The 26089-nt window shown below is 43.9% G+C and overlaps 1 protein-coding gene across 1 annotated transcript in view; it reads right to left on the bottom strand.

The window, feature by feature from the left end:
• Positions 1 to 379: 379 nt before the first annotated feature.
• The window catches only part of GRPR (gastrin releasing peptide receptor), a 36742-nt gene continuing 11032 nt past the window's right edge, over positions 380 to 26089 (bottom strand). Inside the window, exons 2-3 of the mRNA XM_077807178.1 lie at positions 5770 to 6121; positions 380 to 772 (exon numbers count right to left, since the gene is read on the bottom strand). Coding sequence (XP_077663304.1) covers positions 380 to 772; positions 5770 to 6121 — 745 coding nt within the window. The remainder of the gene's footprint in view (positions 773 to 5769; positions 6122 to 26089) is intronic.

Genomic DNA, 26089 nt, shown 5'->3' with positions numbered 1-26089 from the left:
ATGAAGCTGTTTCCGCAAACAAAGGGACAAATCTTGAGTCCCTTACACAATTTTTTTATGTGACCGTGGTTGGAGTCTGCCTGAGTCAGAACTGAGGCAAAACTATGGATCTCAGGATTTGACTCCAAGCCAGTGAAGGCCTGATCTTATAGGGGCTGAGTGCACTCAACTCTTGTTAAATCGGTGGGCACTGAAGGCGTTCAGCACATCACACGAGATGTTCACTATGACGGTGTCAGGCCCTAAAGTACCTGGAAGTTCTTGTATGCAGTTGATTTCTCTATGCATGTATGCGACGCACTATCCCCGCAAAGCAGAGCAGGCAGCCATGCTAACTACACCGCACAACAGTTTCCAAAGCTGTCCCCTGCCATGTACCCTATACACAGCCTTCATTACAGATGTGGTTGCCGTTGATGAGGCTGAACATGGCCACTGAATGGTTGGTGCTCTTGAGGGAGGTCATTCGAGTGGTGCTTCTGCCCATGCTTTGGGACCTGATGAGGAGACGGGTTCTGCAGCACAACAGCTGGTTGTTGAACTGTTTCCTAAAACTTTTGCTGAGCAAGTAGAGCGCGAAAGGGTTTACGCAAGAGTTAGCAAAGGCCAGGATTCGAGCACAGATGCTGGTGATGAAGTGCAGCACTGAGGTGTCTACCTCTGAATAATGGTAGGACCGGTATAAATAGATGATGTGATTAGGAAGCCAGCAAAAAGCAAAGAGGCACACAAACACCAACACTGTCTTGGCCAGACGCTTACGTGAATCAATCTGAAAAGAACAAAGAGAAAAGTAGATTAGCGAATGTTCCTCACTTTGGCAAAAGCTGGTGAAATTGGAAGCTAATTACTTTTCCTGTCACCGGGCGTGGATGTGGGGGAAATGAGACAGTTATTGCAGGGGAGTCTGGACTGGACAGGACTTTAGCACTGAGCGAGTCAGCTGCCCAAAAAGTAAGAAACCAAACAACTAAAACATCTCTTCTATCTTAAAGATAAAACTCAGGTGAACCTAATGCTCAGTGACAGAGTATCACTAACCCCAGCATGGTCTATAGAAGTCCAAGAATCAGCAACATATTAGCCAGGGTAGGGGCTACCTAGCATACTTCACAGAGTGCAAATACGTTACTACTTGGGGCCATGTGGTAAACATACGCGTATATAATGCCGGCAGACCCTGCTCGTCAGGCAGGTGGGATCATTGTTTCTCCTTCATGGAGTCTTCTTCCCCAGCTCCTGTAGCCTTCCTTTCTCCTTCTCCAAGCTTCTTGTATATTTCCTTATTGAAACCCCTCCTAGTCTCCTGGGTTTCTTTGATCTATGGTTAGTAAATGTTCTCCAGAAAAACCCTCCCCTCAGAGAAGAAGGGTAAAAATGGCTTTCTCTAAGTTGCAGTCACTCTTTAGGATAACTTTTGTATGATCAAACAACCATCATTAACATTAAGTATTCCCCATTGTCCTTTGTCTAGTGAGTACCAGCTGCATGTCCTGTCAGCAATGATGGATCCACATACGTATCGGCTTTCTGTGACACAGAAATTTCATGATACAATTTAATAATATCATCCACCATTTGTAAATTGCACAGACAGAACCCCCAACTTGTCACAGGGCCATCTCAGAAATGGCTGTGCCAATCTTCCAGTTCAAACCATGATGGGAGAAGGCCGAGGCGCAATGAAAGGACAAACTCCCTGAGGCCTGGCCTACACTAGGAAAAGCTGTAATTTTACCACATGATAGCTAACATGTTACACAGACAGGGCAAGCTGTGGTCTTACATTGATTTAGAGGGCGAAGGGGAAATCCTGAGGGGGACCTAGGGTTCACCTCGAGCAGCTAAATCTAAGTAAAGCTACAACCTGCCCAGTCTGCACTAGGGTGATACAATGTGTTCTCTCTCTCTCATTGTAAAAACATATTTATGTTTCTAGAGAGGACAAGACCTTAGAGGGGACCCACCATCCAAAAGAGGAAGATACAGCTGCTCCATCCAGGGAACCTCTAGACAGTATTGCATCATGGGAGATGCAATGCCTCCTGGACCTTGCTGGCACAGACAGTGTACTACCACTTGTCTTAAGAGGCTGCTGTATGCATGTCACTTTGTGGTCATGCCCTACCTCCTCCCCACCCTTCCTAGAGTGGCTTTTGCTGCCAGCTCCACTTGCTCTGCATGTAAGTCTTGAAATTGTGAACACCGCTTGGGGCCTCCCTGCTCTTCCATATCCGGGCAGCAGCTGGGCACATTCAGGCCCTTGCAGAGTAATGGGCTCGGTTCTGATTGCTTCAGTTGAGAAGGGTGAGAGCTGAAACTGTGGTATGACAACATAGCAAACGCTGTGCACAGGCTCGCTTACCTATGCCTGACTCCAGTTGGCACAGGTAACAATAGCAAGGAAGACAGCACAGCAAGCTGGTTACATACCCAGAGTCTCATTACCTGCTCTCAAATTCTTGTCTTCACTGCTTTTGTTACTTCCTAGCTTGGACAGATCAGGGGTTCTCAATCTTTCTAGACTACCGTACCCCTTTCAGGAGTCTGATTTGTCTTGCGTACCCCCAAGTTTCACCTCACTTAAAAACTACTTGCTCACAAAATCAGACATAAAAATACAAACGTATCACAGTACAATATTACTGAAAACTGTTTACTTTTTCATTTTACCATATAATTCTACATAAAGCAAGTAGAATATAGAGATAGAAGCAAGTAGAATATAGATTTCAGTGTATAGTATAGCAAGTCAATGTCTGTATGAAATTTTAGTTTGTACTGACTTCACCAGTGCTTTTTATGTAGCCTGTTGTAAAACTAGGCAAATATCTAGATGAGTTGATGTACCCCCTGGAAGACCTGTGCGTACCCCCCAGGGGCAGGAGTGGGCAAACATTTTGGCCCGAGGGCCACATCTCGGTGGGGAAATTGTATGCAGGGCCATGAATGTAGGGCTGGGGCAGGGGGTTAGGGTACAGGAGGGAGTGCGGGCTGTGTGTGTGGGGGGGTGCGGTGTGCAGGAAGGGGCTCAGGGCAGGGGGTTGGGATGTAGGAGGGGTGCAGGGTGCAGCAGGGGGCTCAGGGCAGGGGGTTGGGGTGTGGGGTGGAGGGTACAGGGTGCAGGAAGGGTTCGGGATGTGGCTCCGGCCCGGCACCGCTTACCTCGAGCAGCTCCGGGTGGCAGCGGTGTGCAGCGGCCCTGGCCTCGCACCACTCCCAGTGTCTGGCAGTGGCTCCTGGGAGTGGGGTGGGGCAGGCAGCTCCGCCGCATGCTGCTCTCGCCTGCAGGTACCACCCCTGAAGCTCCCATTGGCCGCAGCTCCCCATTCCCGGGCAATGGGAGCTGTGGAAGGCGGTGCCTGCAGGTGAGGGCAGTGCACGGAGCCCTCTGCCCTCCCCCGCCCCCCCCACCAGGGACGTGGTGCTGGCCGCTTCCGGGAGGTGGCACGGGGCCAGGGCAGGCAGGGGGCCTGGCTGCTGGAAATGTTGTGGGCTGGATTGAAAGCCCTGACGGGCTGGATGCGGCCTGTGGGCCATAGTTTGCCCTCCCCTGCCCAAGGGTATATGTATCCCTGGTAGAGGAACACTGGTATACACTAGCCTGTACACAGCTTTTGCTGAGTAGTCATATTCAGAATCCCAGCTCTCATCCTTGTAAAATTTAAGGAGAGTTAGATGGGTCTCATTTGACGTATAGATGTTTATAAAGTGTATCAAAGTCTGATCAGCCACTCCTTTACACACTTGTGCTCCTTTTCACACCTCAATGTATAGCACTGAACAATCATTAGGTACTGCTTGGCACTGCTTGAGGCAAGATTTGAGGCTTTTTGTGCTCTGACCCGATGTGGCAAATGCTATATTCTCATTACTCACATGAAAGATTTGAGTCAGATAGTCACATCCCAAAGCACTATAAGTAAATTGAGAATTAAGATGGTCACAAAAAGCAAATCTTTTCCCATGATAGAAGCAAGCACGAAGCAGGCAACAGAACACTGCCATAGCACGTCATGACTTTATTTTGTGTTCCTTTAATTGCATAAGCTGAAAATTAGCTATTGAATTCAGAAAAGATTGACATGTACCAGATGACAGTCAAATGTCCCCAAAGATCTAACTGTAAATTAAACCCTGTGGGATAAGTCTCTCATGAGTGAACTGTACATATATATTTTTAATGTATCCTTAATTTGATACTGAAGCTATTGTGGCCCACATCTGCACTATGAAGAAAGGAAACAATGCAATAAAGAAATCAATATCACTTATCTAAGACAAAGACCTATCACTGCTGAATGCACTGCAGGAGTCAAATCATTGACTGACTTTGCTGGAGCAGACTCACTTTTTGCTATCTTTATAATTCTGTATACAAACCTTTGGGGAAAGGACAGGCGAGAAGTGACTCTTTATACTTCTAGTGCACTTTAGTGGGTAATCAAAGCAGTCACCAAGCAGGCAGAAAGGTGGGAATGGTGGGAGAAAGACTTATAAACATTCAAAAGTAATGTAAGATACATCCTTTGTGAAATCCCCCCATTTACTATGCTGAAAGCACATCTTTTCACCCACATGGTGCTACCTGATAACCAGTGATGGGAAAATTTCTAAAGGTTCAAGAAATTCAGTTCAGATCTGTTACTGACGGAGGGTAAAGTCATTGTTTGTACAGCTGACCCCACTCAGGCTAACAGCAGACTTGGAGCCTAAAACATAAAAGCATGAGCCTCTACTGATTGAGCTAAAGTAGCAAGAAAGTTGCTACATGAGAAAGTTGCACCAGCTCAATTTAAGGTGAGGATTTAAACTGATTTATTGAAACTGGAGCAAAACCCTGTACTAACACTTATTTCAGTTTAAGCATAGCTTACGTTAGTTTACTTACAATCAAGTGGGAATTAAGCCAGACTGAAATAATCCACATGTAAACTGAAATAGGAAAGTCCACACAGGGGGCTGTACTAATTTAAAAGTTTAAAAGCAATTCAAGTTAAAGAACTGTAACTTTCTCATTTAGACAAGATCTAAGGATAGCAGCACACTGGAGCTGGAGGGGTCATTTCCAGCTCAAGGAGACATACCTGTGCTAGCTCTGATCAACCTAGTGTGCTAAAAATAGGAGTGGAGCCACACTGGTGCAAGCAACTTGTCCCGCAAGTACATGCCAAGGGTTTCAGACAGGATTGTACTTGGGGCAGCTAGCCCAGCTCACTGTTTGTGCCCCCATGGACACTGTTATTTTTAGTACTCTCTCTTGATCAAAGCTATGAAGGGTATGTCTACCTGAGCTGGAAATAACGCCATCTCCAGTATAAACATATACTGTTTGTGCCCTTAGCTGGAAGCAGTAGTAGATTCACAAATCTCCAGCCACTAAATGAGAACAGGTTTCAAAGTGGTAGCTGTGTTAGTCTGTATCAGCAAAAACAATGAGGAGTCCTTGTGGCACCTTAAAAACTAACAAATTTATTTGGGCATAAGCTTTTGTGGGCTAAAACCCACTTCATCAGATGCATGGAGTGAAAAATACAGTAAGCAGTACATTACAGCACATGAAAAGATGGGAGTTGCCTTACCAAGTGGGAGGTCAGTGCTAATGAGGCCAATTCAATTAAAGTGGAAGTGGCCTATTCTCAACAGTTGACAAGAAGGGGTGAATATCAAGAGAGGGAAAAGTACTTTTGTAGTGCTAATGAGGCCAATGCAATCAAGGTGGATGTCGTCCACAAGGGTAATGTACTTTCAAATAAAATAAATTCATACCTGTTTCCTAACATGTATGTTTCCTTCCACAGGTATATTGTAAGCACTCCGGATCAAATTTTTAGCAATGAAATAGTAATACACTGAAATGATGGATAGAGGAATGATGTAAAAGATCAGAAATGATGCCATTGAATGAATTTTTGGATGTAGCCCATCAGAATGTGGGTAGGGAGCACAGCTGATGAATGTTTTGTTAGTGTCTCTGTCATAGAAAGGGTGCAAGTCAGAAAACACTGCTTCAGGAATGGCCAGCAGCATGGATAAAATCCAGATCATAGCAGCTTTCACACAAATCTTCATCAGCGCGTGGGAGGCTTGGATATCCATCGGTCTCACTATCGCTTTATACCTAAGAGCAAAGAGAAAGAACTGTTACTAACTATGACATTGAAAATAGTCACACTGGGTCAAATGTATCTTTGTCCAATCTTTCACTGAGTCCCCTTTTCATTTTGGAAAATCCCAGCAACAGTTTTCAGCTGGTGCTGGTTGAAATTTTTAACATTTCTGAAATTTTGCAATCAGCTCAACTTGTCACCAGTTAATTCAATTTCAGGTGTATTGATTTTGAACATGTACAGATATATTCTGAGATCCACGTATGTGTACAAGTGGCATTAAGAGGAAGTACAATAAATGCGTGTACTTTTAAAGCATAAACACTGTGATACTACCACAAATAGAATAGCACTTCATTCAGTATTGTTCAAGGAAACTAGACTAGATATTGCTTAAAGAGTTTGTAAAAGCTGCTGGTGACTTCTTTTGGAGTTGAGGGTACACAGCACTTCTGAAACTCAGACCTTGTGTTTTCAAAATTGTAACAGATATTCTACCCATTTAAATTACTTATGTGTGGTCTAGGACGCAGTTTCCATTTGTTCATAATTAATTGTATCCAAATTAACTAGCATGTGGTGATTTACAGAAGACAAGTTATGAAGAAAGAAATTACGTGCTACATTATGTAAATATGCATAATAGATTTTGTGTTTCTGTACACTTTTTCCTTCCAGAATTTCAAGCTTTTTTAAAAGTTTGAATTTCCAATTCAGCACAGAAGCAAAATATATTTGAAGCTTGTATGTAGAATGAAAAGCCCATATAACAAAATAGCCACATATAAAAAGAACTCCAGATTGAAATAGGTGCATTTAAAAATTCACAATTCATAAATATATTTAAAGTATAAATTAGAAGTAACAGATGGCATTTAGGAAATAATATCTACAGGTTTTATACAGTATTATTAAATTAATCATACTCATGATAATGGAATTTATATCCTATTCTCTACTTAAAATCTAGATATTTTTATTTGCCCAATCCCCTTTTAAAAGAGTATATGGAAAATGAATCCCTATAGAGTTAGGGGTTAAGTGGTCAACATAGAATAAAACATAAATGGCGACTCACTTTCTCATAACTGTTCTTCACGGTGTGTTGAATATGTCCATTACACTTTAGGTGTCTGCACATCACGTGCACCGGTGCTGGAGAGTTTTCCGTAGTGGTACCCATCAGGGTGGCTCTGCCCACTGCTGGGCTCCTCATACTCTGAAGCAAGGATATAAAGGGTGGAGTTGCCCCATCCCCCCTTCAGTTCCTTCACACCGGAACCGATAGTAGGCTCTGATGCATCAGGAAAGGAGGGTGGGTCGTGTAATGGACACATGCCTACGAACATCGTGAAGAACAATGATTATGAGAAGATGAGTAACCATTTTTTCTTCAAGTGCTTGCATACGCCTGTTATACTCTAGGTGACTCCCAAGATATTACCCCAAGAGGCAGGGTAGGGAGTCTCATCAGAAGAGGGACTGCTTCCCAACACTGGCATGCTTCTATGATGCAGCATACAGTGCTTGGTGAGTGTGGAATGAGAATGGAAACCATGTCTCTGCTCTACAGATGCCCATAACTGGGATTGTGCCACAAATGCTGCTGAGTTCAAATGAGCTCTTGTTGAGAGCACTGTGTGTTTCTCAGGAGGCATTGCTCCTTTGCCAGTATAGCACATTGTAATGCAGCTGGTGATCCATTTCGAGAGTCTGAGTTGTAATCGGGTGGTCTCTCATATATTCCATAAAAGACGCAAAGCTGGGAAAAGACACAAAAAGGCTTTGTTCTATTTAGGTAAAACACCAATGTTTGCTGAATGTCCAAAGTACGGAGCCTCTGCTTGTCTTTATGTGTATGTGGTTCAGGAAGGAAACTGGCCAGTGAATAAACCAATTAAAATGGAAATTGACCTTTGTAAGGAACATGGGGTATATTCTCAGCTGAACCTTGTCTTTGTAGAAGACTGTGGAGGATGGATCTGTGACCAATGCATTCCGTTCTCTCATCCTTGTGATGGAGGTAATGGCCTTTAAGAAGGCTACCTGTGCTGACAGATGTTGAAATGAGCATGATGCTAAAGGCTTACAAGGAGGGTCAATAACCGCAGACAACAGCAGATTTAAATCCCAAGAAGGTGTTGGGTCTCTGACAAATAAAAACAATCTATCAAGACCCTAAAGGAACCTGGTAGTGATTGGGCAAGTGAAAACAGTCTAATCATCTGTGCAAGGGTGAAATGCCAAGATGGCTGACAGATGTGCCCTGACTAAGGGCTAGATCTGACTCCTGAAGGTACACAAAATGGTCCAGAATTATGGGAGGTGGCCCAGATGGAAAAACACTTCCATTTACTCAGGTAAGTAGCTCTTGTGGGTGGCTTTCTGCTATTAAGGAGTACTTTCTGAACTGCTACTAAGCGATGTGCCTTCTTTACATTCAGCCACGGATGAATCATGCCATAACATGTAGCACCCAGCTGTGGTTCTGTGTCAGGAGATCTCTGACTATTGGTAACAATAAAGGTTCATGAGTGGACAATTTGCAGAACTCTGTGTACCACATCTGTCTCAGCCAGGCTGGAGCTATAAGGATCATCTTGCCTTGATCTTGCTTGAGCTTGAGAATGACCTGGGAATCAGGGGTCCTGGCAGGTAGGCAAAGAGGAGCTCTTTGTTCCATGGAAACAGGAAAGTGTCTGACATTGATCCTAACTATAGTTAGGGATATCCCTATATTGATCCCTAACTATAGGGATAGTTCCTGTTCTGTCAAGTTGTAATCAGATCTACAGATGGGAAACCCTCTACACTGAATACCCATGCTAGAACATTTGTGTTGAGGGACCATTCATGAAGTTTCTTGAAGGCTTTTTCTAAATCTTTCATTGTCACTCAGCATTATAGCATCCTGTTTGTTGGGTCACCTGTTCAACAGGTAAACATTCTTCAGAGCTAAGTTCTAGATTCAAAATGGTCTCTACCCAAAAATATCTATAGACACATCCACTTTGACTGTTGTGTAGTCAGTGATATATTGCCCCAAACCACGGTGGGGCTCCTTTTGTTTCTAACTTAATGTACGATTAAGTCAATGGGAGTCTGCCCACTGAAATCAGTGGGAAGACATTGGATCAGACCCATGGATGGGTAAAAGTGCAGGAATCAACATCTTTGCTTCCCATGGTTACTAATACCACATATTTGGCAGGATGTAGTAGAAAGAGAGAGCCTGAGACATGAGGCCTGGTATAGCGGGTCTGGTGTAAGGCCTAAGGCCTGAACTAAAATAGTCAGGCACTGCTGATATAAAGCAAAGTTAGCAAAAGTTTGGCTATGAGCAAAAGTCAGGCCCTGTTACAAAGCAGATGCTTGCTTGCAGGTTCACGATCCGATATATGAACTTGGCAAGAACAGAGCTGTCTTTGCAAAAACACAAGCATTCCTAGGCACTGAGAATTTCTGTAAACATATTCCAGAAGGCTAGTACCAGAATACCCTGATACAAGGCTATGGTATAAACACGCTCGCCGAAGATGATACATGGACACACTGACCCCCCCCTTAAAGATAAGATCAGGCTGACAGGGTGATGGCTAGAGACGATTTGATCAAACCAACAGGTACACGGTAAAGGGTGGCAACTAACCACGTCAGTGGGGCAATGCGTAATTTGTTTGTATCGGCGTATAAAAGAGGGGTCAAAAAGGGGGTGTCTTTGGCCGGTTGAGGGGGGAACTGAAAGTCCCGCCATTCACTGAGCTGATCCATTGTCATGGGCATACATGTATTAAGTGTACTTGTAGCACGTATAGGGCATTAATACTGTGCTTTCTTGGCAATAAACCTGGCCAAGCACCTCTGCCACTGAATAAAGTCTGTGGTCTTTTGGGGCAGTTTGATCGAGCCTGCTGTATGGACTATCTGGCCAGAACCAGTGCAGCATGCAGCGAGAACACATACGCAGCAAATAACTGACCATAGGGGATAATGAGGATCTGCGCTTCTCTTACTCTCTATGTTAGACAGCGAGGTACTTGAGCACATACCTAACTTTAAGCATGGGCGTAATTGTGACACTCCCCAGCGTACCCAGCGGGGTGAGGCCCCTCACCATTACCACCACCTGCCTTTAGCATGGAGCAGTCTTTTCTGTGCCTGCTGTGGATAAGCTCTCTGACAGCACAAGCACTGCCTACCAGCCTCCACAGGCCTCGCCTCCTCTGTACAGGTAGCAATAGGCACACACCAACCTCTGGGTCCTCAGAGCATTCCCTGCAGTGCTCTGTTCCTGATCCACTGGAGACTCGCCTAATTATCAGGTCAGCTGTTCCCAAAGTCACAATACACTCAGGATCGCCAGCTGGTTTAACACCACAGCACTTACGCTTACTCTTGTTTTCACTATATCTATCAATCAATCAATCAATCAATCAATCAAAGAATAGAGATTTAAATGGTTTATTGTAAAATAAAATCATAACATGCTTTCTTTCTAGACCTAACTAACAGGTTAACTTCCTGTCTAAAGAAGTTTCTCACCCAAAGGTCTCTCCAGCATTTTCAGCCAAGCCTGGCTGAGATCAATTTTCCCTCTAATTTTTTACATCCATGTGTGGAATGAATTTTGTTATGTGCACCAATATGGAGGTGATGTATACGGGGCTGGGGCTGGGGGGGTTTGGAGTGTAGGAGGGAGCTCAGGGCTGTGGTAGAGGGTTGGGGTGCAGGGGGTGAGGGCTCTGGCTGGGGGTGAGGGATCTGGGGTGGGGCTGGGGATGAGGGGTTTGGAGTGTAGGAGGGAGCTCAGGGCTGGGGCAGAGGGGTGGGGTGTGGGGGGTGACGGCTCTGGCTGGGTGTGCAGGCTCTGGGGTGGGGCCAGGGATGAGGGTTTGGGGTACAGGAGGGGGATCAGGGCTGGGGCAGAAGATTCCTGTAACACACGTACACCCCCTCTGTGTCCCTTGCCAGATGGCACTGAGAGATTCCTGGGTCACCGTAGTCTCATTCATTTCAAATAGAACTTCAGTGGTAATATTGACAGTTAGCCATGAGCTTATGTACCCTGCTGAAGCAGGGCCTAACTGAAGCTCTTAATATAATGTGCTCTCTGCTATCCATGCAGTGAGACTAAGGGCCTGATCTTGTCATCACACACACACACACACTCAGGGCTTGATCCTGCCATTATATACATACATACATACACAAGCACACAAACCCCCTAAACTCAATGGCAGCTTGAGGTGTGCATTGTATGGCACCATTCAGTTCTCAGTAACAAACTAGCCACCACCTTCCTGGTGCTGCTACCCCAGTTTGCTCTCAAATTCAATATCTCTAATTATTGTGTGATACTGACATTTTTCAGTTGAAAAATGCCTAAAGGAATTCCCACAGAGGATTAAAAAGCAAGAGATGATTCAGGGGCCGTAATAAAGGCCAACATTTGGAAAGGAGAACATGCCTTTTGAAGACTCAATCACATAAAATTTGATGCTAGTCAAGAAACACCGTCAGTGCCAAGCATTCCAAGTTGTCAATCTGCACAGAGGAAAAAGCCTGATTGCTGATTCAATTGGAAATATGAATGAGACTGACCTATGCTTCTGTTCAGACTTTGAACTGTTCTGTACCCATTGTACGCATTAGACAGAGAATCACACAGAAGCCACTAATGACCTCATATGCAGGATGGTTGCCTGAGTGCTATGTGCCTTGGGATCCTATTATTACCAGGACAAAGAAATCATAGATGAGGCTTTAAACAAAATCAATTACTCTTTTAAAACCCATTCTTAAGGCACCATACGTAGCAGGAAAGCAGTCAATCATAAAAACATAGGGCTGGATGCTCAGCCAGTGCTGCAGCAGTACAAAGCTGCCCTAAAGCCAGCTCAGCTAGCCCATTTCACAATTCCCCCTCCCTAGGGCACCCCGCAGGGTGGCAAAGAGCTGCTACAACAGCTTCAGCGCTAGTCCTTTTCTCTGGACTTTTCAAAGGGGGCCTGGCCAGAATGTCCCTGCCCCTGGCAATTCCTGGCTGCTGGAACAGCCCAGGAGAGTCATGGGCAGCCAGCATAGTTTAGAACATGGCTACTCTAATCTGTGCCAGGGGGCTGGTCTAGTGTTGAAGTCACCACTTGGAAGATCCAAAAGGTCCCTTTTGAATCTTCTCCTGTGAGCTGCACCCAGCTCTCCCCAGCCAAGGCCCAGGAACTGGCCTACTGACTCTAAATGCCAATAAACTTCTGTCTGACTGAATTATGTACGATGAATTTTTCTCAAATTTGAACAAGGCAAGAATCTGCTTAGCAAAACCTGACCCAATGTAGTCCCTGCCGTTGCCCTAGAAGCAGGATAATAGCTACACATACAATACTCAGTCGTGTTTCACCGAGAGCACTTCCTAGCCTCACCCCTTTTTGTGAGCCGTGGCTAACTGACTCCCTCCAATATGTGGTCTGATTTATTTAATTTTTGCTCTTCTGAGTTTGTTATAACTGCCAGAATTAAAAACCAAGCCGGGAGAAGAATAGAAGACAGGCTGTTGAGGACACGACAGTACTTAGATCTCTCTAAGTATGTGTCTCTAGACTAGGGTTGTCAGTTTTGGTTGGACATATTCCTGGAGGTTTCATATCATGACATCATCTGTAATTAGAGATGAATCTTTAATTCCTGGAGACTCCAGGGCAATCCTGGAGGGTTGGCCACTCTACTAGTCTGGACTGACTCCCAGCACGCCTCTGTTTACGTGCATCTGGCTGGATCTGTATTGTGATGATTAGATAATTATTTCCTGCTTCTCCAATCATTGAAATTGCCTTACCTTTCTAATAAATGCCATAGACAAGGGATCTGTATGGTTAGGTTTTTTCCTATTGAGGTTAATATGTCACGGAAAATGTTGGGAAATTGCGTTATCACTCCGATATGTAATAATACTGCCAATAATAATACCACCACTGATGTACTTTCCAGCTTCAGCTACACAAACATTAGTCAGTGCAATGCAAACAGCACTAATGCAGCACCTACAGACATAAACAGACTAATATGTGTGCCATAAGAAAAAAAAAACTGCACACCTATTCTCTAAAAGCATTCATTATAACAAATCTCCACACCGGGAACTCTGTTCCTTGCCAGCTGGTATAAATTGGCTTAGCTCCATTGTGCTCCTCTACAAAGTTAAGACAATTTACACCAGCCGAGGATCTGCCCCCCAATGTATTATTGCTCAGACACCCCTAACTGTAGAGATTTGAAGGGCAGTTTTTATTCCACAGCAATGAGAGAGACATTCTGTCCCTGCTGCCGCAGTCTAAGTCCCTAGTGGTTTTTTCCTCACTACTTACAGCTGAGGAGTGACCTATGGATGTTGCATCCATTGCAAAATAACTTAAAAATGACTAAATCTGGGGAAAGACATGTGATGTTTTCTCTCAGGGTTTAAATCCATTTAGCCATGTTTGTCTCCGTTTCCATCATTTGTTTAAAGGAGGTAATTCTGCGCTGTGTGAGGAAGCTGGTGCCCCTGGCAGCCTTACCTTTCTTTTCTGTTTCATGCCTCTTTTGAATTGATGACTCACATTCTCTTTTTTTTTTTCCTCCCTCTTTCAGGTCATCAGTTGAAACAAGTGTAGGAGAAGTTTGAATCACTGCATCCCTGCTTTGCTATAAGGCCCTTTGATGGGGGTCCCTGTGTTATTTCTGATTGTCCCACTCCTTGAAGGAGTTGATGTAGATGGGGCAGACAACAGAGCTGGGTGAATAACTGACTTTTTCAGTTTTCTGGCAGTTCTGAAAAAAATCTGTTTTGATCTGAACTGAAACCAACATTTTCCCAAATTTTGGGTAAATCAAAAGTTTTAAAAAAATTGTTTTGGGTCAGATGAAACATTTTGGTTTTGGTCTGTTTTCACCTCTTTAAACAGAGACAAAGGAAATGAAGGGCTAGAGTTACAAAAATGGAGGAGTTCCCCTCCTCATATCTAGTAGTCCAGCAGTCCGGGCACTTACTCGGGACACGGGGGAGACCAGGTCAAATGCCTGTTCTGGGGCAAGGATCTGAACACAGCTCTTCCCCAGCCCAGGTGAACACTCTAGCCAATGAGCTATTAGATATAAGGGGACCACTACTACCTTCTCCTTGGTTTTTGTGAAGCTAGCTCCAAACAATCAAAATGTTTTGTTTTCGCTAATGTTGAAAGAAAAATTCATTTCAACCCAGCCAATTTGCTGAAATGGATATGAATTTGTGAAATGTTTCTGTTGATCTGAAAATGCATTTTTTGGGGGCAAAAACTAAATTTTGTCTAAAATATTTTGATTCAGCTCTCACAGAGAATGATTGCCCACTGATCTAGAAGTGGATATCTGGGCTACGTGCACAGAATAACAGAACAAACCATGGGAACCCTTGACTAAACAATGTCAGCTCTGAAGAGTCTGGCTGCCTCATCTCAGAGAAGCTGAAGTCATTAGTGTCCATATTAAACTACCTAAAGTCTCTGTCCGTTGGGATACTGCTCTCCATTTCTGAGTGTGCACATAACTGAAGGTGCAATTTTGTACTGCAATTATTTTTGCTCACAATTTAGATCTGAAGTTCTTATTTGTGGATGCAACCAAAGACACAGACTTCCAAGCAACCTAAATTGTGGGTACAAATGAGCATGGCAACAAAAGGGGGCCTGCAACTATTTACACACCTACTTACAAAAATGGAGGCCTGGGTAGGGCCTAGTTTAAAAACTCAGAGTGCATAGGAGCCATACAGCCATTCCAAAGTCTCCTTTCCAATATAGATATCATGGATTCATAAATCTCAAATTACCCATAGCCCTGGCTTATCCCCATAAACAACTGGAGCCTACAGTTTCCCTGATAAATATGACTTGTCATGAAGCTTTATATGAATTTATAACAGCACACGTTTCCCAAAGTCAGTAGTTTCCAGTAAAGAACATGCAATGGAAGGTGAGCCAGATGTTCAACAGTATATCTCAGAATGATGCCTATTTAGTGTACTAAAAACTCATCTTACTGATCAGAAGTCACACTTACTTTCAGTCTGACAATTAGACAGAGATCTCCCTTTAACATGCACTGACTTGGTGGCAACCAGAAAAATTTCCTCATTACGCTTAATCAAAGGGCAGTATCTAAGATTGCATGTGCCCTCTGATATGATAGGCGTTTGGAGATCTAGCTCAGGAAACATTTGGAGATCTAGCTCAGAATATAAAAACAAACATCTGTATTTTCCACAGTATGCATCCGATGAAGTGAGCTGTAGCTCACGAAAGCTTATGCTCAAATAAATTGGTTAGTCGCTAAGGTGGCACAAGTACTCCTTTTCTTTTTACTCAGAATAGATGATCAGAACATGTAGTGTACTGTCCTCTAGCCTGCTGCATTTCACAGACCCCTCCCAGAACCTCTGTTCCACCTACTTCCTGCACGAGTCCCCTATCAGCCATGCATAGTAATGTCCCCCTTCTCAGGCATTACATATCTGCCTTATTGAGTGTGACTGCCAGGTGAGACTGCACTTGTTCCAACACTCCACCAGATTTTGGGTACACATGTGCCCTTACAGACTCCTGGTCTCTTGTCTCCCAATGCCTCCAGAGATCCTCAGTTTTCCCATCAGAGCACCATTCGGCTGGCCTTTCCCCTCCCACTGCAGACAGGGTTGAAGCCTTACTCCTATATGGCAGAACTCTGAGACTCTGCATGCATCTTGGGGAGAGACATGAGGAGAAAACTCTGCATCACATCTGCTAGACAGAGCATTCCTCTGGGCTGGGTCTGTAGGAAGGTCTTAGAACAAGGCCCAAATATTACCAGCTAAAGAGAATCCTATTGCTGCTGGGTTTTGGACAGTCTATAAAACAAAACAGTAGACCATCCTCTACAATTTATAAATTGGTCAGAAAACTCGGGTATATTGGGGGGGGGGGGGCGGGGGGAGTCCGGACTCCTGGGCAAAAGGTTTACAACAAAATTCCAGAAAATTTGCCTGGCCTCTGTTTTAATACAAACTCAACATTCAGACTGTATCAGGTTTGCTGAATACTTTGTGAACCTTTCAGGCTGAGTTGGAGCCAATTGTGTGCTAGTATCAGGTTTTACATTGAAATCATGAGTCTTTTTATTTTTTAATGTTAACTCACACAGTTTGAGTTTTACTTTGAGCTGCTGGGTTCATTTCATCCTGAAACTTAAAGAAAAAACTCAAGGGGTAGGGTATTAATTCAGGTGGACTGAAGTTTTCACAAATGTTGAGGTGAATTTCTGAGAAGTGAAACTGCTGAGTTTTGCACAGGTCTAGAAAACAAAACTCCCATGAAGTATCTAGTGTGTCCTGCTGTAATGAAGCAAAAAACAACTCTTATTACTGTCTTCCCAAATTTGAGCTCCCAGCTGAAAAGAACAGAAAAACATGAACAATTTTTAAAAAGTCAACTTTTCCAAAGGTCAAAAAGGCTTAGGTTCAATGTATTTTTAAAATTTCACCTGAACTGGTTCCTCTGTCCCTTTTGCTAAACATAATATGTGCACCTCAAGCTCAGCTCCGGCGTATAAAGGGAAAATTTGAAAATTATTAAAGATATGTAACTACAGTTTTCTATTGTCACAGTGCAAGAGTTCCCTCGAAAACATGAAATGTAACATATTGGCATTATTCCAGCTAGCTTAATTTATATATAAAAGGCCGTGAGCAGTCGGGAAAGTAGTTTAATCTTAATACGTGTGTGAATTACTATATTAATTAAATATAAGAAGGAGTCTTGTTGATAGTAAAGTAGCATTTCACAGGAGAAATTAAAAAGAAATCTGACTGGACATCTGCAGCAGCAGTGAGTGGAACAATACCATAAACCTTGGGTTGTTTTTTTTTTTTCCCAGAATTGAACCGTATGAATATTTATACATCTGTAGATCAGTAAATCAGCAAATCTATAAAATAGATATATTTCCACACATGGTTGCTAGACTGTGCAACTCACCAAGACACTCCTGACAGCTGCCTAGCAATTCATAGAGGGCCTATTTTTCCTGGGGCTTTACTACAGACTGTGGTTAGAATGTTTGATTCCAGGGTGGACTTTTGTTGTTGTTGAAATCCGTATTTGAAGCTTGTTGATTTTAATAAATTGTACATCTATACTGGGACAAGCAAATACATAGGCAGCTAGTGTTTGGAATGTCAATCACTTCCTCTTCCTTTTCCACTGACTTGACATTTCAATGGCAGAGTTAGCATAGTAGGTACTGTTCACTTCTTGAGACTTGAATTCAAATCCTCTCCTCACTTGTGCGCATTACAAAATCACCGTACAATCTGGATGAATTGCAATTTCAGGTCAGGAATGGCTCAGGACTGATACAGCAAAGGGGATTAGATCAGAATTACATTTCATTGGTATTTTGAGAAGGAGAGCTTAATAGTGACTATTAACAGTGACTGCACTATTCCTGGCTAATATCATTGCTATAGATGCTTCCTGTCATGAGCACTCAAATCTATCCCAAATTAATTTAAAAAATAAAAAACAAATCTGTGGAAGAGGTGAAGTAGTTTATTGCACTGAAATAATGGCAGCCCTAGGGACAGTCTATTCCTTAGCAAACACTTCAGTAGTTCTCTACCAGGGCACCATTTCAGATTTTGGTAGTGGGGGGCAACTCTAACCGTGATTCCAGTGGCTACTTTCTAATAACTTAGATACTAGCAGACAGGAGCACAGTATCTAATTCCTATATAAAGAAAGAAAATGTAATAAATATTAGACCCACGCAGCTCTAATACTAGCATGTTCTGATATCTTGTTTCAAGTAATTTAAGGGACACTGGTTAGGTTTAAAATTTTAATGTATATTCTTACTTTGTTACTAACTTGAATTCAACAATTGAAACAACTGTAGAAAAATCCAGATTACTTTCTATCACTTTTTGGCAGTTCACCAACCTTGGAATGGATTATTTAACTTTTGGAAACATCCGACTAGGGCAAGAGCCTGTGAGTTTATATTGCAACTGCCTGGGGCTCTAAGGGTGTTACCCCCCTACAAATAATACTCAAGAAACTGACTTTAAACAGGAGTGAAACTGACCCTTTCAAGTCACTTTCACAGTATTGCCAACCCCAAATGTTCAAAAATCATTAATCAGGCTCACCAACCATCAAGAGATTGGCTTTAAAAACATGAGATTATGTAAAAATAATCAATTCAGTGTTCTTTTTATTTCCCTTCTGCTTTTTGAGCTTTTAGGATGCACTAGGGTCCCAATTTGAAGCTTTCTCCGCAGCCACAAGAGCTAGAAACTTCGTTTTTCTTTAAGAATGAAGGCTGAAATCCTCACATCTCCACTTGACTCCAGGAGCTGGGGCTTTAAGGAAAACAATAATTATCATGAGACTCATGAAAGTATCATGAGTTGGCAACACTGCTTTCACTTCTGTTTAAAGACTAATTACTTTCCAGGTGGCTCTTAAACACAGCCCTACAGTGATTGAGATGCAGTTCTCACAGGAGGAGATTTAAAACCAAACATCAAGAACATTCCACATTTTAAAGATGAGAAAATTTGAGACTTCTGAGGTATATCAGGGCCACTGCAGGCAGGAAAGGGAAATACACAGGCACAGGACCTCTGAGCAGCTCTTCTTCTTGAAAGAAAGTTGGACGGTAAAGTCTTCTAATCCTTAATTAAATAAAACTTCTACTGCCATCAGTGCCTCCACTCATAGATATTAACGTGCTCAATAACTATACACTTCAGAGTTAAGTATCTGAGCCATCTTATCCAGAGTTATGCATCTTATATGCATTGGCTCAGGGACTACATTTTCTGGCATATGCTGAACAGTGCTGAGCACACAGATGGTGCCCTGCAAATAATACAAACCATGAAAATAATTTTTGACTTTATGGACTCTGTGGATGCAACTTCTGTTCTTTGTTCTGGAAGTGGCCTGGGTACAGCTGAAATCCTAAGAATTTGAGGCATAAACACACCTGATACTCATCTGACGTTCTCATTCCTTCCTTTTCTCAAACTCAGAACAAAAAATGACAAAATGTTAAAATCTAAAATTGCACAGCAGCCATTGCTCTACAACCCAGCCTGGGGCAGAACCTGCCACCCCTTGGGGGTTGTGATCTCCTTTAATCTGACTCTTGTTCTCTTTCTTTCTTCATCCTTCCTGACCTCTGTGCTGCTTTTCATGGTGTCAACCATGACATCCTTCCCAATCGCCTGGGACTGATTGCTGGAGTCTCAGAGAACTGGCCTTCTTGGTTTTGCTCCCATCTATCAATCTTCTTTTTTTGCAGCCTACAGCAGAAAGATAGGCTGATCCAGTGTATAGGGAGCTACATAGGTGCCAACTCCATGGGTGCTCTGGGGCTGGAGCAGCCACGGAAAAAAATAGTTTTGAGCACCCACCAGTCACACGCCAATCAGCTGTTCAGTGGTGTGTGGGAGGTGTTGGGGGGGGGCAGAGCGGAGATGGGAAGAGGTGGAGGAAGGGTGGAGCCTTGGGGGAAGGAGTGGAGTGAGGGTGGAGCCCCCCCTTCACGCCCATCCCCCCCCCCCCCGAAAGAAGAAAGCACATGTGCGGAGTTAGCCTTGAGAGACCTGGGTTGCGTTCTACTTCCCCTAGGGACTTCCTGAATGACCTCAGGCTGGTGCCTTAGGGACAGAGTTTCAAAGGCTTTTAGGCACCCAAAAATGCAGCTAAACATCTAGTGGGGTTTACAAAGCACCAAACCTTCTAAGTGCTTTTGAAAATCCTGTTAGGTGCCTAAATACCTTTGAAAATCTGGGCCTTAGTCTCTCTGTGCCTCAGTGGCCCATTTGAACAATAGGGATAACAGCACTGCTCTACCTCAGAGGGGCTGTGAGGAGAAATAGGTTAGATATTGTTAGGTTTCAGAGTAACAGCTGTGTTAGTCTGTATTCGCAAAAAGAAAAGTAGTACTTGTGGCACCTTAGAGACTAACCAATTTATTTGAGCATGAGCTTTCATGAGCTACAGCGTAGGCGACACTTTCCTGGTGCAAGTGCTAGAGGAGCCAACTAGGGGGGGAGCTTTTTTGACCTGCTGCTCACAAACCGGGAAGAATTAGTAGGGGAAGCAAAAGTGGATGGGAATCTGGGAGGCAGTGACCACGAGTTGGTTGAGTTCAGGATCCTGACACAGGGAAGAAAGGTAAGCAGCAGGATACGGACCCTGGACTTCAGGAAAGCAGACTTCGACTCCCTCAGGGAACGGATGGGTAGGATCCCCTGGGGGACTAACATGAAGGGGAAAGGAGTCCAGGAGAGCTGGCTGTATTTCAAGGAATCCCTATTGAGGTTACAGGGACAAACCATCCCGATGTGTCGAAAGAATAGTAAATATGGCAGGCGACCAGCTTGGCTGAACAGTGAAATCCTAGCGGATCTTAAACATAAAAAAGAAGCTTATAAGAAGTGGAAGGTTGGACATATGACCAGGGAAGAGTATAAAAATATTGCTCGGGCATGTAGGAATGAAATCAGGAGGGCCAAATCACACCTGGAGCTGCAGCTAGCGAGAGATGTTAAGAGTAACAAGAAGGGTTTCTTCAGGTATGTTGGCAACAAGAAGAAAGCCAAGGAAAGTGTGGGCCCCTTAATGAATGAGGGAGGCAACCTAGTGACAGAGGATGTGGAAAAAGCTAATGTACTCAATGCTTTTTTTGCCTCTGTCTTCACTAACAAGGTCAGCTCCCAGACTGCTGCGCTGGGCATCACAACATGGGGAATAGATGGCCAGCCCTCTGTGGAGAAAGAGGAGGTTAAGAACTATTTAGAAAAGCTGGACGTGCACAAGTCCATGGGGCCGGACGAGTTGCATCCGAGAGTGCTAAAGGAACTGGCGGCTGTGATTGCAGAGCCATTGGCCATTATTTTTGAAAACTCGTGGCGAACGGGGGAAGTCCCGGATGACTGGAAAAAGGCTAATGTAGTGCCAATCTTTAAAAAAGGGAAGAAGGAGGATCCTGGGAACTACAGGCCAGTCAGCCTCACTTCATTCCCCGGAAAAATCATGGAGCAGGTCCTCAAAGAATCAATCCTGAAGCACTTACATGAGAGGAAAGTGATCAGGAACAGTCAGCATGGATTCACCAAGGGAAGGTCACGCCTGACTAATCTAATCGCCTTCTATGATGAGATTACTGGCTCTGTGGATGAAGAGAAAGCAGTGGATGTATTGTTTCTTGACTTTAGCAAAGCTTTTGACATGGTCTCCCACAGTATTCTTGTCAGCAAGTTAAAGAAGTATGGGCTGGATGAATGCACTATAAGGTGGGTAGAAAGTTGGCTAGATTGTCGGGCTCAAAGGGTAGTGATCAATGGCTCCATGTCTAGTTGGCAGCCGGTGTCAAGTGGAGTGCCCCAGGGGTTGGTCCAGGGGCCGGTTTTGTTCAATATCTTCATAAATGATCTGGAGGATGGTGTGGATTGCACTCTCAGCAAATTTGCGGATGATACTAAACTGGGAGGAGTGGTAGATACGCTGGAGGGCAGGGATAGGATACAGAGGGACCTAGACAAATTGGAGGATTGGGCCAAAAGAAATCTGATGAGGTTCAATAAGGATAAGTGCAGGGTCCTGCACTTAGGACGGAAGAACCCAATGCACAGCTACAGACTAGGGACCGAATGGCTAGGCAGCAGTTCTGCGGAAAAGGACCTAGGGGTGACAGTGGACGAGAAGCTGGATATGAGTCAGCAGTGTGCCCTTGTTGCCAAGAAGGCCAATGGCATTTTGGGATGTATAAGTAGGGGCATAGCGAGCAGATCGTGGGATGTGATCGTCCCCTCTATTCGACATTGGTGAGGCCTCATCTGGAGTACTGTGTCCAGTTTTGGGTCCCACACTATAAGAAGGATGTGGATAAATTGGAAAGAGTCCAGCGAAGGGCAACAAAAATTATTAGGGGTCTGCAACACATGACTTATGAGGAGAGGCTGAGGGAACTGGGATTGTTTAGTCTGCAGAAGAGAAGAATGAGCGGGGATTTGATAGCTGCTTTCAACTACCTGAGAGGTGGTTCCAGAGAGGATGGTTCTAGACTATTCTCAGTGGTAGAAGATGACAGGACAAGGAGTAATGGTCTCAAGTTGCAGTGGGGGAGGTTTAGGTTGGATATTAGGAAAAACTTTTTCACGAGGAGGGTGGTGAAACACTGGAATGCGTTGCCTAGGGAGGTGGTGGAATCTCCTTCCTTAGAAGTTTTTAAGGTCAGGCTTGACAAAGCCCTGGCTGGGATGATTTAATTGGGGATTGGTCCTGCTTTTGAGCAGGGGGTTGGACTAGATGACCTCCTGAGGTCCCTTCCAACCCTGATATTCTATGATTCTATGATTCTAAGTGAGCTGTAGCGCACAAAAGCTTATGCTCAAATAAATTGGTTAGTCTCTAAGGTGCCACAAGTACTCCTTTTCTTTTTGTTAGATATTCTGAGGCGTTCAGACCGTATGGTGATGGGGCCACATATGTACCAGAAGTAGAGTGGGAACTTCCCTGGGTTTTGGCTGTTCCCTGGTTTTGGCTCACACACCTCAAATCTCCCTCTTTTCTGAATGTAACCTTGGCTCAGAGGGCTTGGCTGCATTTCTTCCTTTGGAGTGCCCTGCATTCTCTCTTCAACACCTCCCACCCCCTGCAGAGGGAGTCCTGTTTTACAGGCTCATCTAAGAACTTCCAGATCCTTAATTTAAATACCAGCCCTTTCTTATTGTAATCACCCTGCCTCTGTTTGTAAACAAAACACTGACTCCCTGCCCCAGGGGCACAAGCTGGGAGCAGCACCTCTCTGCAGAACTCACATTCCACATGCATGCAGTGCTGTTGTTAAGAGTTCCGCCTGGGAGCACACCTCCTGTAGGAAACTCGTGGGGGTGGGGGAGGTGCAGAAGCCCCTCCCTGTCCCACCTAAATAGTGCCCCTGTTCTCTACTTGGGATTATCAGTCAAAAGTCCTGGCATGAAATCCTGGTCCCACTGAAGTACCTGGTAAAACTCTATTGACTTCAAAGAAGCCAGGGTTTCATGGTTTGTCTTTTAATGGCTTTTTGTTGCCTTTTGTGAAATGAGATATGTGGTCTCAGTCCAGGTCCTAGTAGGTGTTGTAGCCGTATATTTAAAAGCATTATAAAATTTGGAAGTCTTAGCAATTATGGCAGTCTTAGCACTGAGGCCAAGAACTGAATAAGCATGGAGACAAAAATGGCCTTACGCTCTTGGAAGTGATCTGCTCTAGAACAGTTTTTAGGCATTGGTGGCGTGGTGGAGAAGCCCCTGTTCTTGCTCTTCCTAATTTATGGAGGCCTGTACTATGTTTTAGTCTGACTATATGGTATCTTGCACAAACACCACAAGTCACTCAGATGAAGATTAACAATCCATTCCACATCGTGAAACCCCAGATCCTGCATTCTTCATGGATAAAAATGGATACGAGAGTATATAAAAATAACTGTAAAATGAAAAAAAAAAAAAAAAGAAAGAAAAGAAGAGAAAAGAGCTTCTTGTTTAGCTAACAGCTTAATTAAACCTGAAGAATCTTTGTTAGTGGTGGTGATAAATGAGAAGGAAAATACAGGTTAACTTAAAATCCCAGACTGAATTTGCAAGGATCACATTTAGAAAGAGCCCATCATTTTACTTGTAAAATAAGCACATCTGATATGGAACCAGTGAAAAGCAGCCCAATGGAACTCACACAATACCATGTTTAAAGTCACTTTTCAGAAAGAAAACACAATTTAAAACAATGGTGCCTATCCATTGTTCAGGATGTGCCAATATGTTTGATGCAAGTCCATTTTTCATGATTGCATGCTTATGATTTTCTGCTAAACTCTGTTCTATTTCAGGTAGGTTCTTATGCCTCCCTCATCGTAGTAGTATCTAAGGCTCTGATCCACAAGTCTCATTTTTAGGTTCCTAAGTCCAAGTTTTACGGTTCTACTGTAAGCTACAAAACTCCCACTGAGCCGTGTAGGCACCTACACTCACTCAACATTTAAGTTTTCACATGTGAAAGCTCCCTCAGCACCAAACTTTCTGTCTCTGATAATGTGCACTGGTGCTTCACGCTAGGCGTCTGGATTCCTACCTCCTGCCTAAGCCCTAGAGTTATGTTATCCATCAACCAGGGGAAGATATATCCTCATCTACCTAACTTCTCTGCTTTAGGTGTACGCAGAGGCTGCAGGCTGGATTGGGTCTCATTCAAAATCTGTCTGGAAAAGGCAAAATCCCATTCACAATCCAGCTAGAGGAGGTGGTGCCCATCTTGTAACTTTTAGCCCAGTGGTTAGAGCCATCCCTGGGAATGCGGGAGACCCAGATTCAGTTACCCCCCTCTCTGGAAGTGGGGGAAGAAAGGATTTAAACAAGGGGGTCTCCCACTTTGCAGGGGACTGCTCTAATCACTGAACTATAAGATATTCCAATGTTGGAGCTTCCTCAGTCTCTTCTTTTGAAGCTGTTCCGCTGGATAAACAATGAAAGAATGATTGGTGCAGAGGGACTGGATCCTATGTGGGTGCTCTAACCACAAGGCTACGGAATCACTCACTCTCTCGCTCCCTGTCAAGGTTCCTTCGCCACTCTGAACTCTAGGGTACAGATGTGGGGACCTGCATGAAAACCTCCTAAGCTTATTTTTACCAGCTTAGGTTAAAATTTCCCCAAGGTACAAACTATTTTCCTTTTTCCCTTGGACTTTATTGCTGCCACCACCAAGTGTCTAACAGATATATAACCAGGAAAGAGCCCACTTGGAAACGTCTTTCCCCCCCAAATCCTCCCCAAACCCTACACCCCCTTTCCTGGGGAAGGCTTGATAAAAATCCTCACCAATTTACATAGGTGAACACAGACCCAAACCCTTGGATCTTAAGAACAGTGAAAAAAGCAATCAGGTTCTTAAAAGAAGAATTTTAATAGAAGAAAAAGTAAAAGAATCACCTCTGTAAAATCAGGATGGTAAATACCTTATAGGGTAATTAGATTCAAAACATAGAGAATCCCTCTAGGCAAAACCTTAAGTTACAAAAAGACACAAAAACAGGAATATCCATTCCATTCAGCACAGCTTATTTTCTCAGCCATTTAAAGGAATCAGAATCTAACGCATATCTAGCTAGATTACTTTCTAAGTTCTAAGACTCCATTCCTTTCTGTTCCCTGCAAATGCATCACACACACCCACAGAGCCTTGTTTCCCCCACCCTCCAGCTTTTGAAAGTATCTTGTCTCCTCATTGGTCATGTTGGTCAGGTGCCAGCGAGGTTTTCCTAGCTTCTTAACCCTTTACAGGTGAAAGGGTTTTTCCTCTGGCCAGGAGGGATTTTAATGGTGTTTACCCTTCCCTTTATATTTATGACACTCCCACTCTTTCTGGCCCACAGACTATTGTAAGTATTTATCCACAGTGGAGCAGTTGTTTTGTGCAGTACGAAGCAGCCACCTAAGTCATTCCTACGAGAAACTACTTAGGTGCTGAAACTGTCTGACTCCAGGAGAGGGGTTCTGGTTTATGGAACACTAAGCAGAGATAGGCACCTCCCCGAAGCCTGGACTTAGGCAACTCAGTCCGAGAGAGGTGCAGGGTTTAGGACACACCCTTTCTCTTGGCATCTCTCATTGGCTAGCTTAGGTAACTCCTTGCTATCTATGCTGGCTTTTGTGGATCTCATTCTACAGTGCCTCTCTCTCCCCATTTGTTGTATAGGGAACCTAGCTCAGACTTTGTGGATTGTAATGTTGTCCCTGGATTTTCTAGGTGCCGCGATGCTGAGCGTTGCAATGTCTCCATCCCTTTGTGGATCCAGGCACAAGTGCCTTCCAGTAGTAAATTGATGGCCATGACTAATATCTGTCACAAACACTTGTTCCCTTTACAGAAAGCTCACCCTCC

Source organism: Eretmochelys imbricata, chromosome 1 (assembly GCF_965152235.1).
Source record: "Eretmochelys imbricata isolate rEreImb1 chromosome 1, rEreImb1.hap1, whole genome shotgun sequence".
Classification (NCBI taxonomy): domain Eukaryota; kingdom Metazoa; phylum Chordata; order Testudines; family Cheloniidae; genus Eretmochelys; species Eretmochelys imbricata.
The sequence above is the reverse complement of the archived record's forward strand: the minus strand, read 5'-3'. Positions and strand labels throughout refer to the sequence as shown.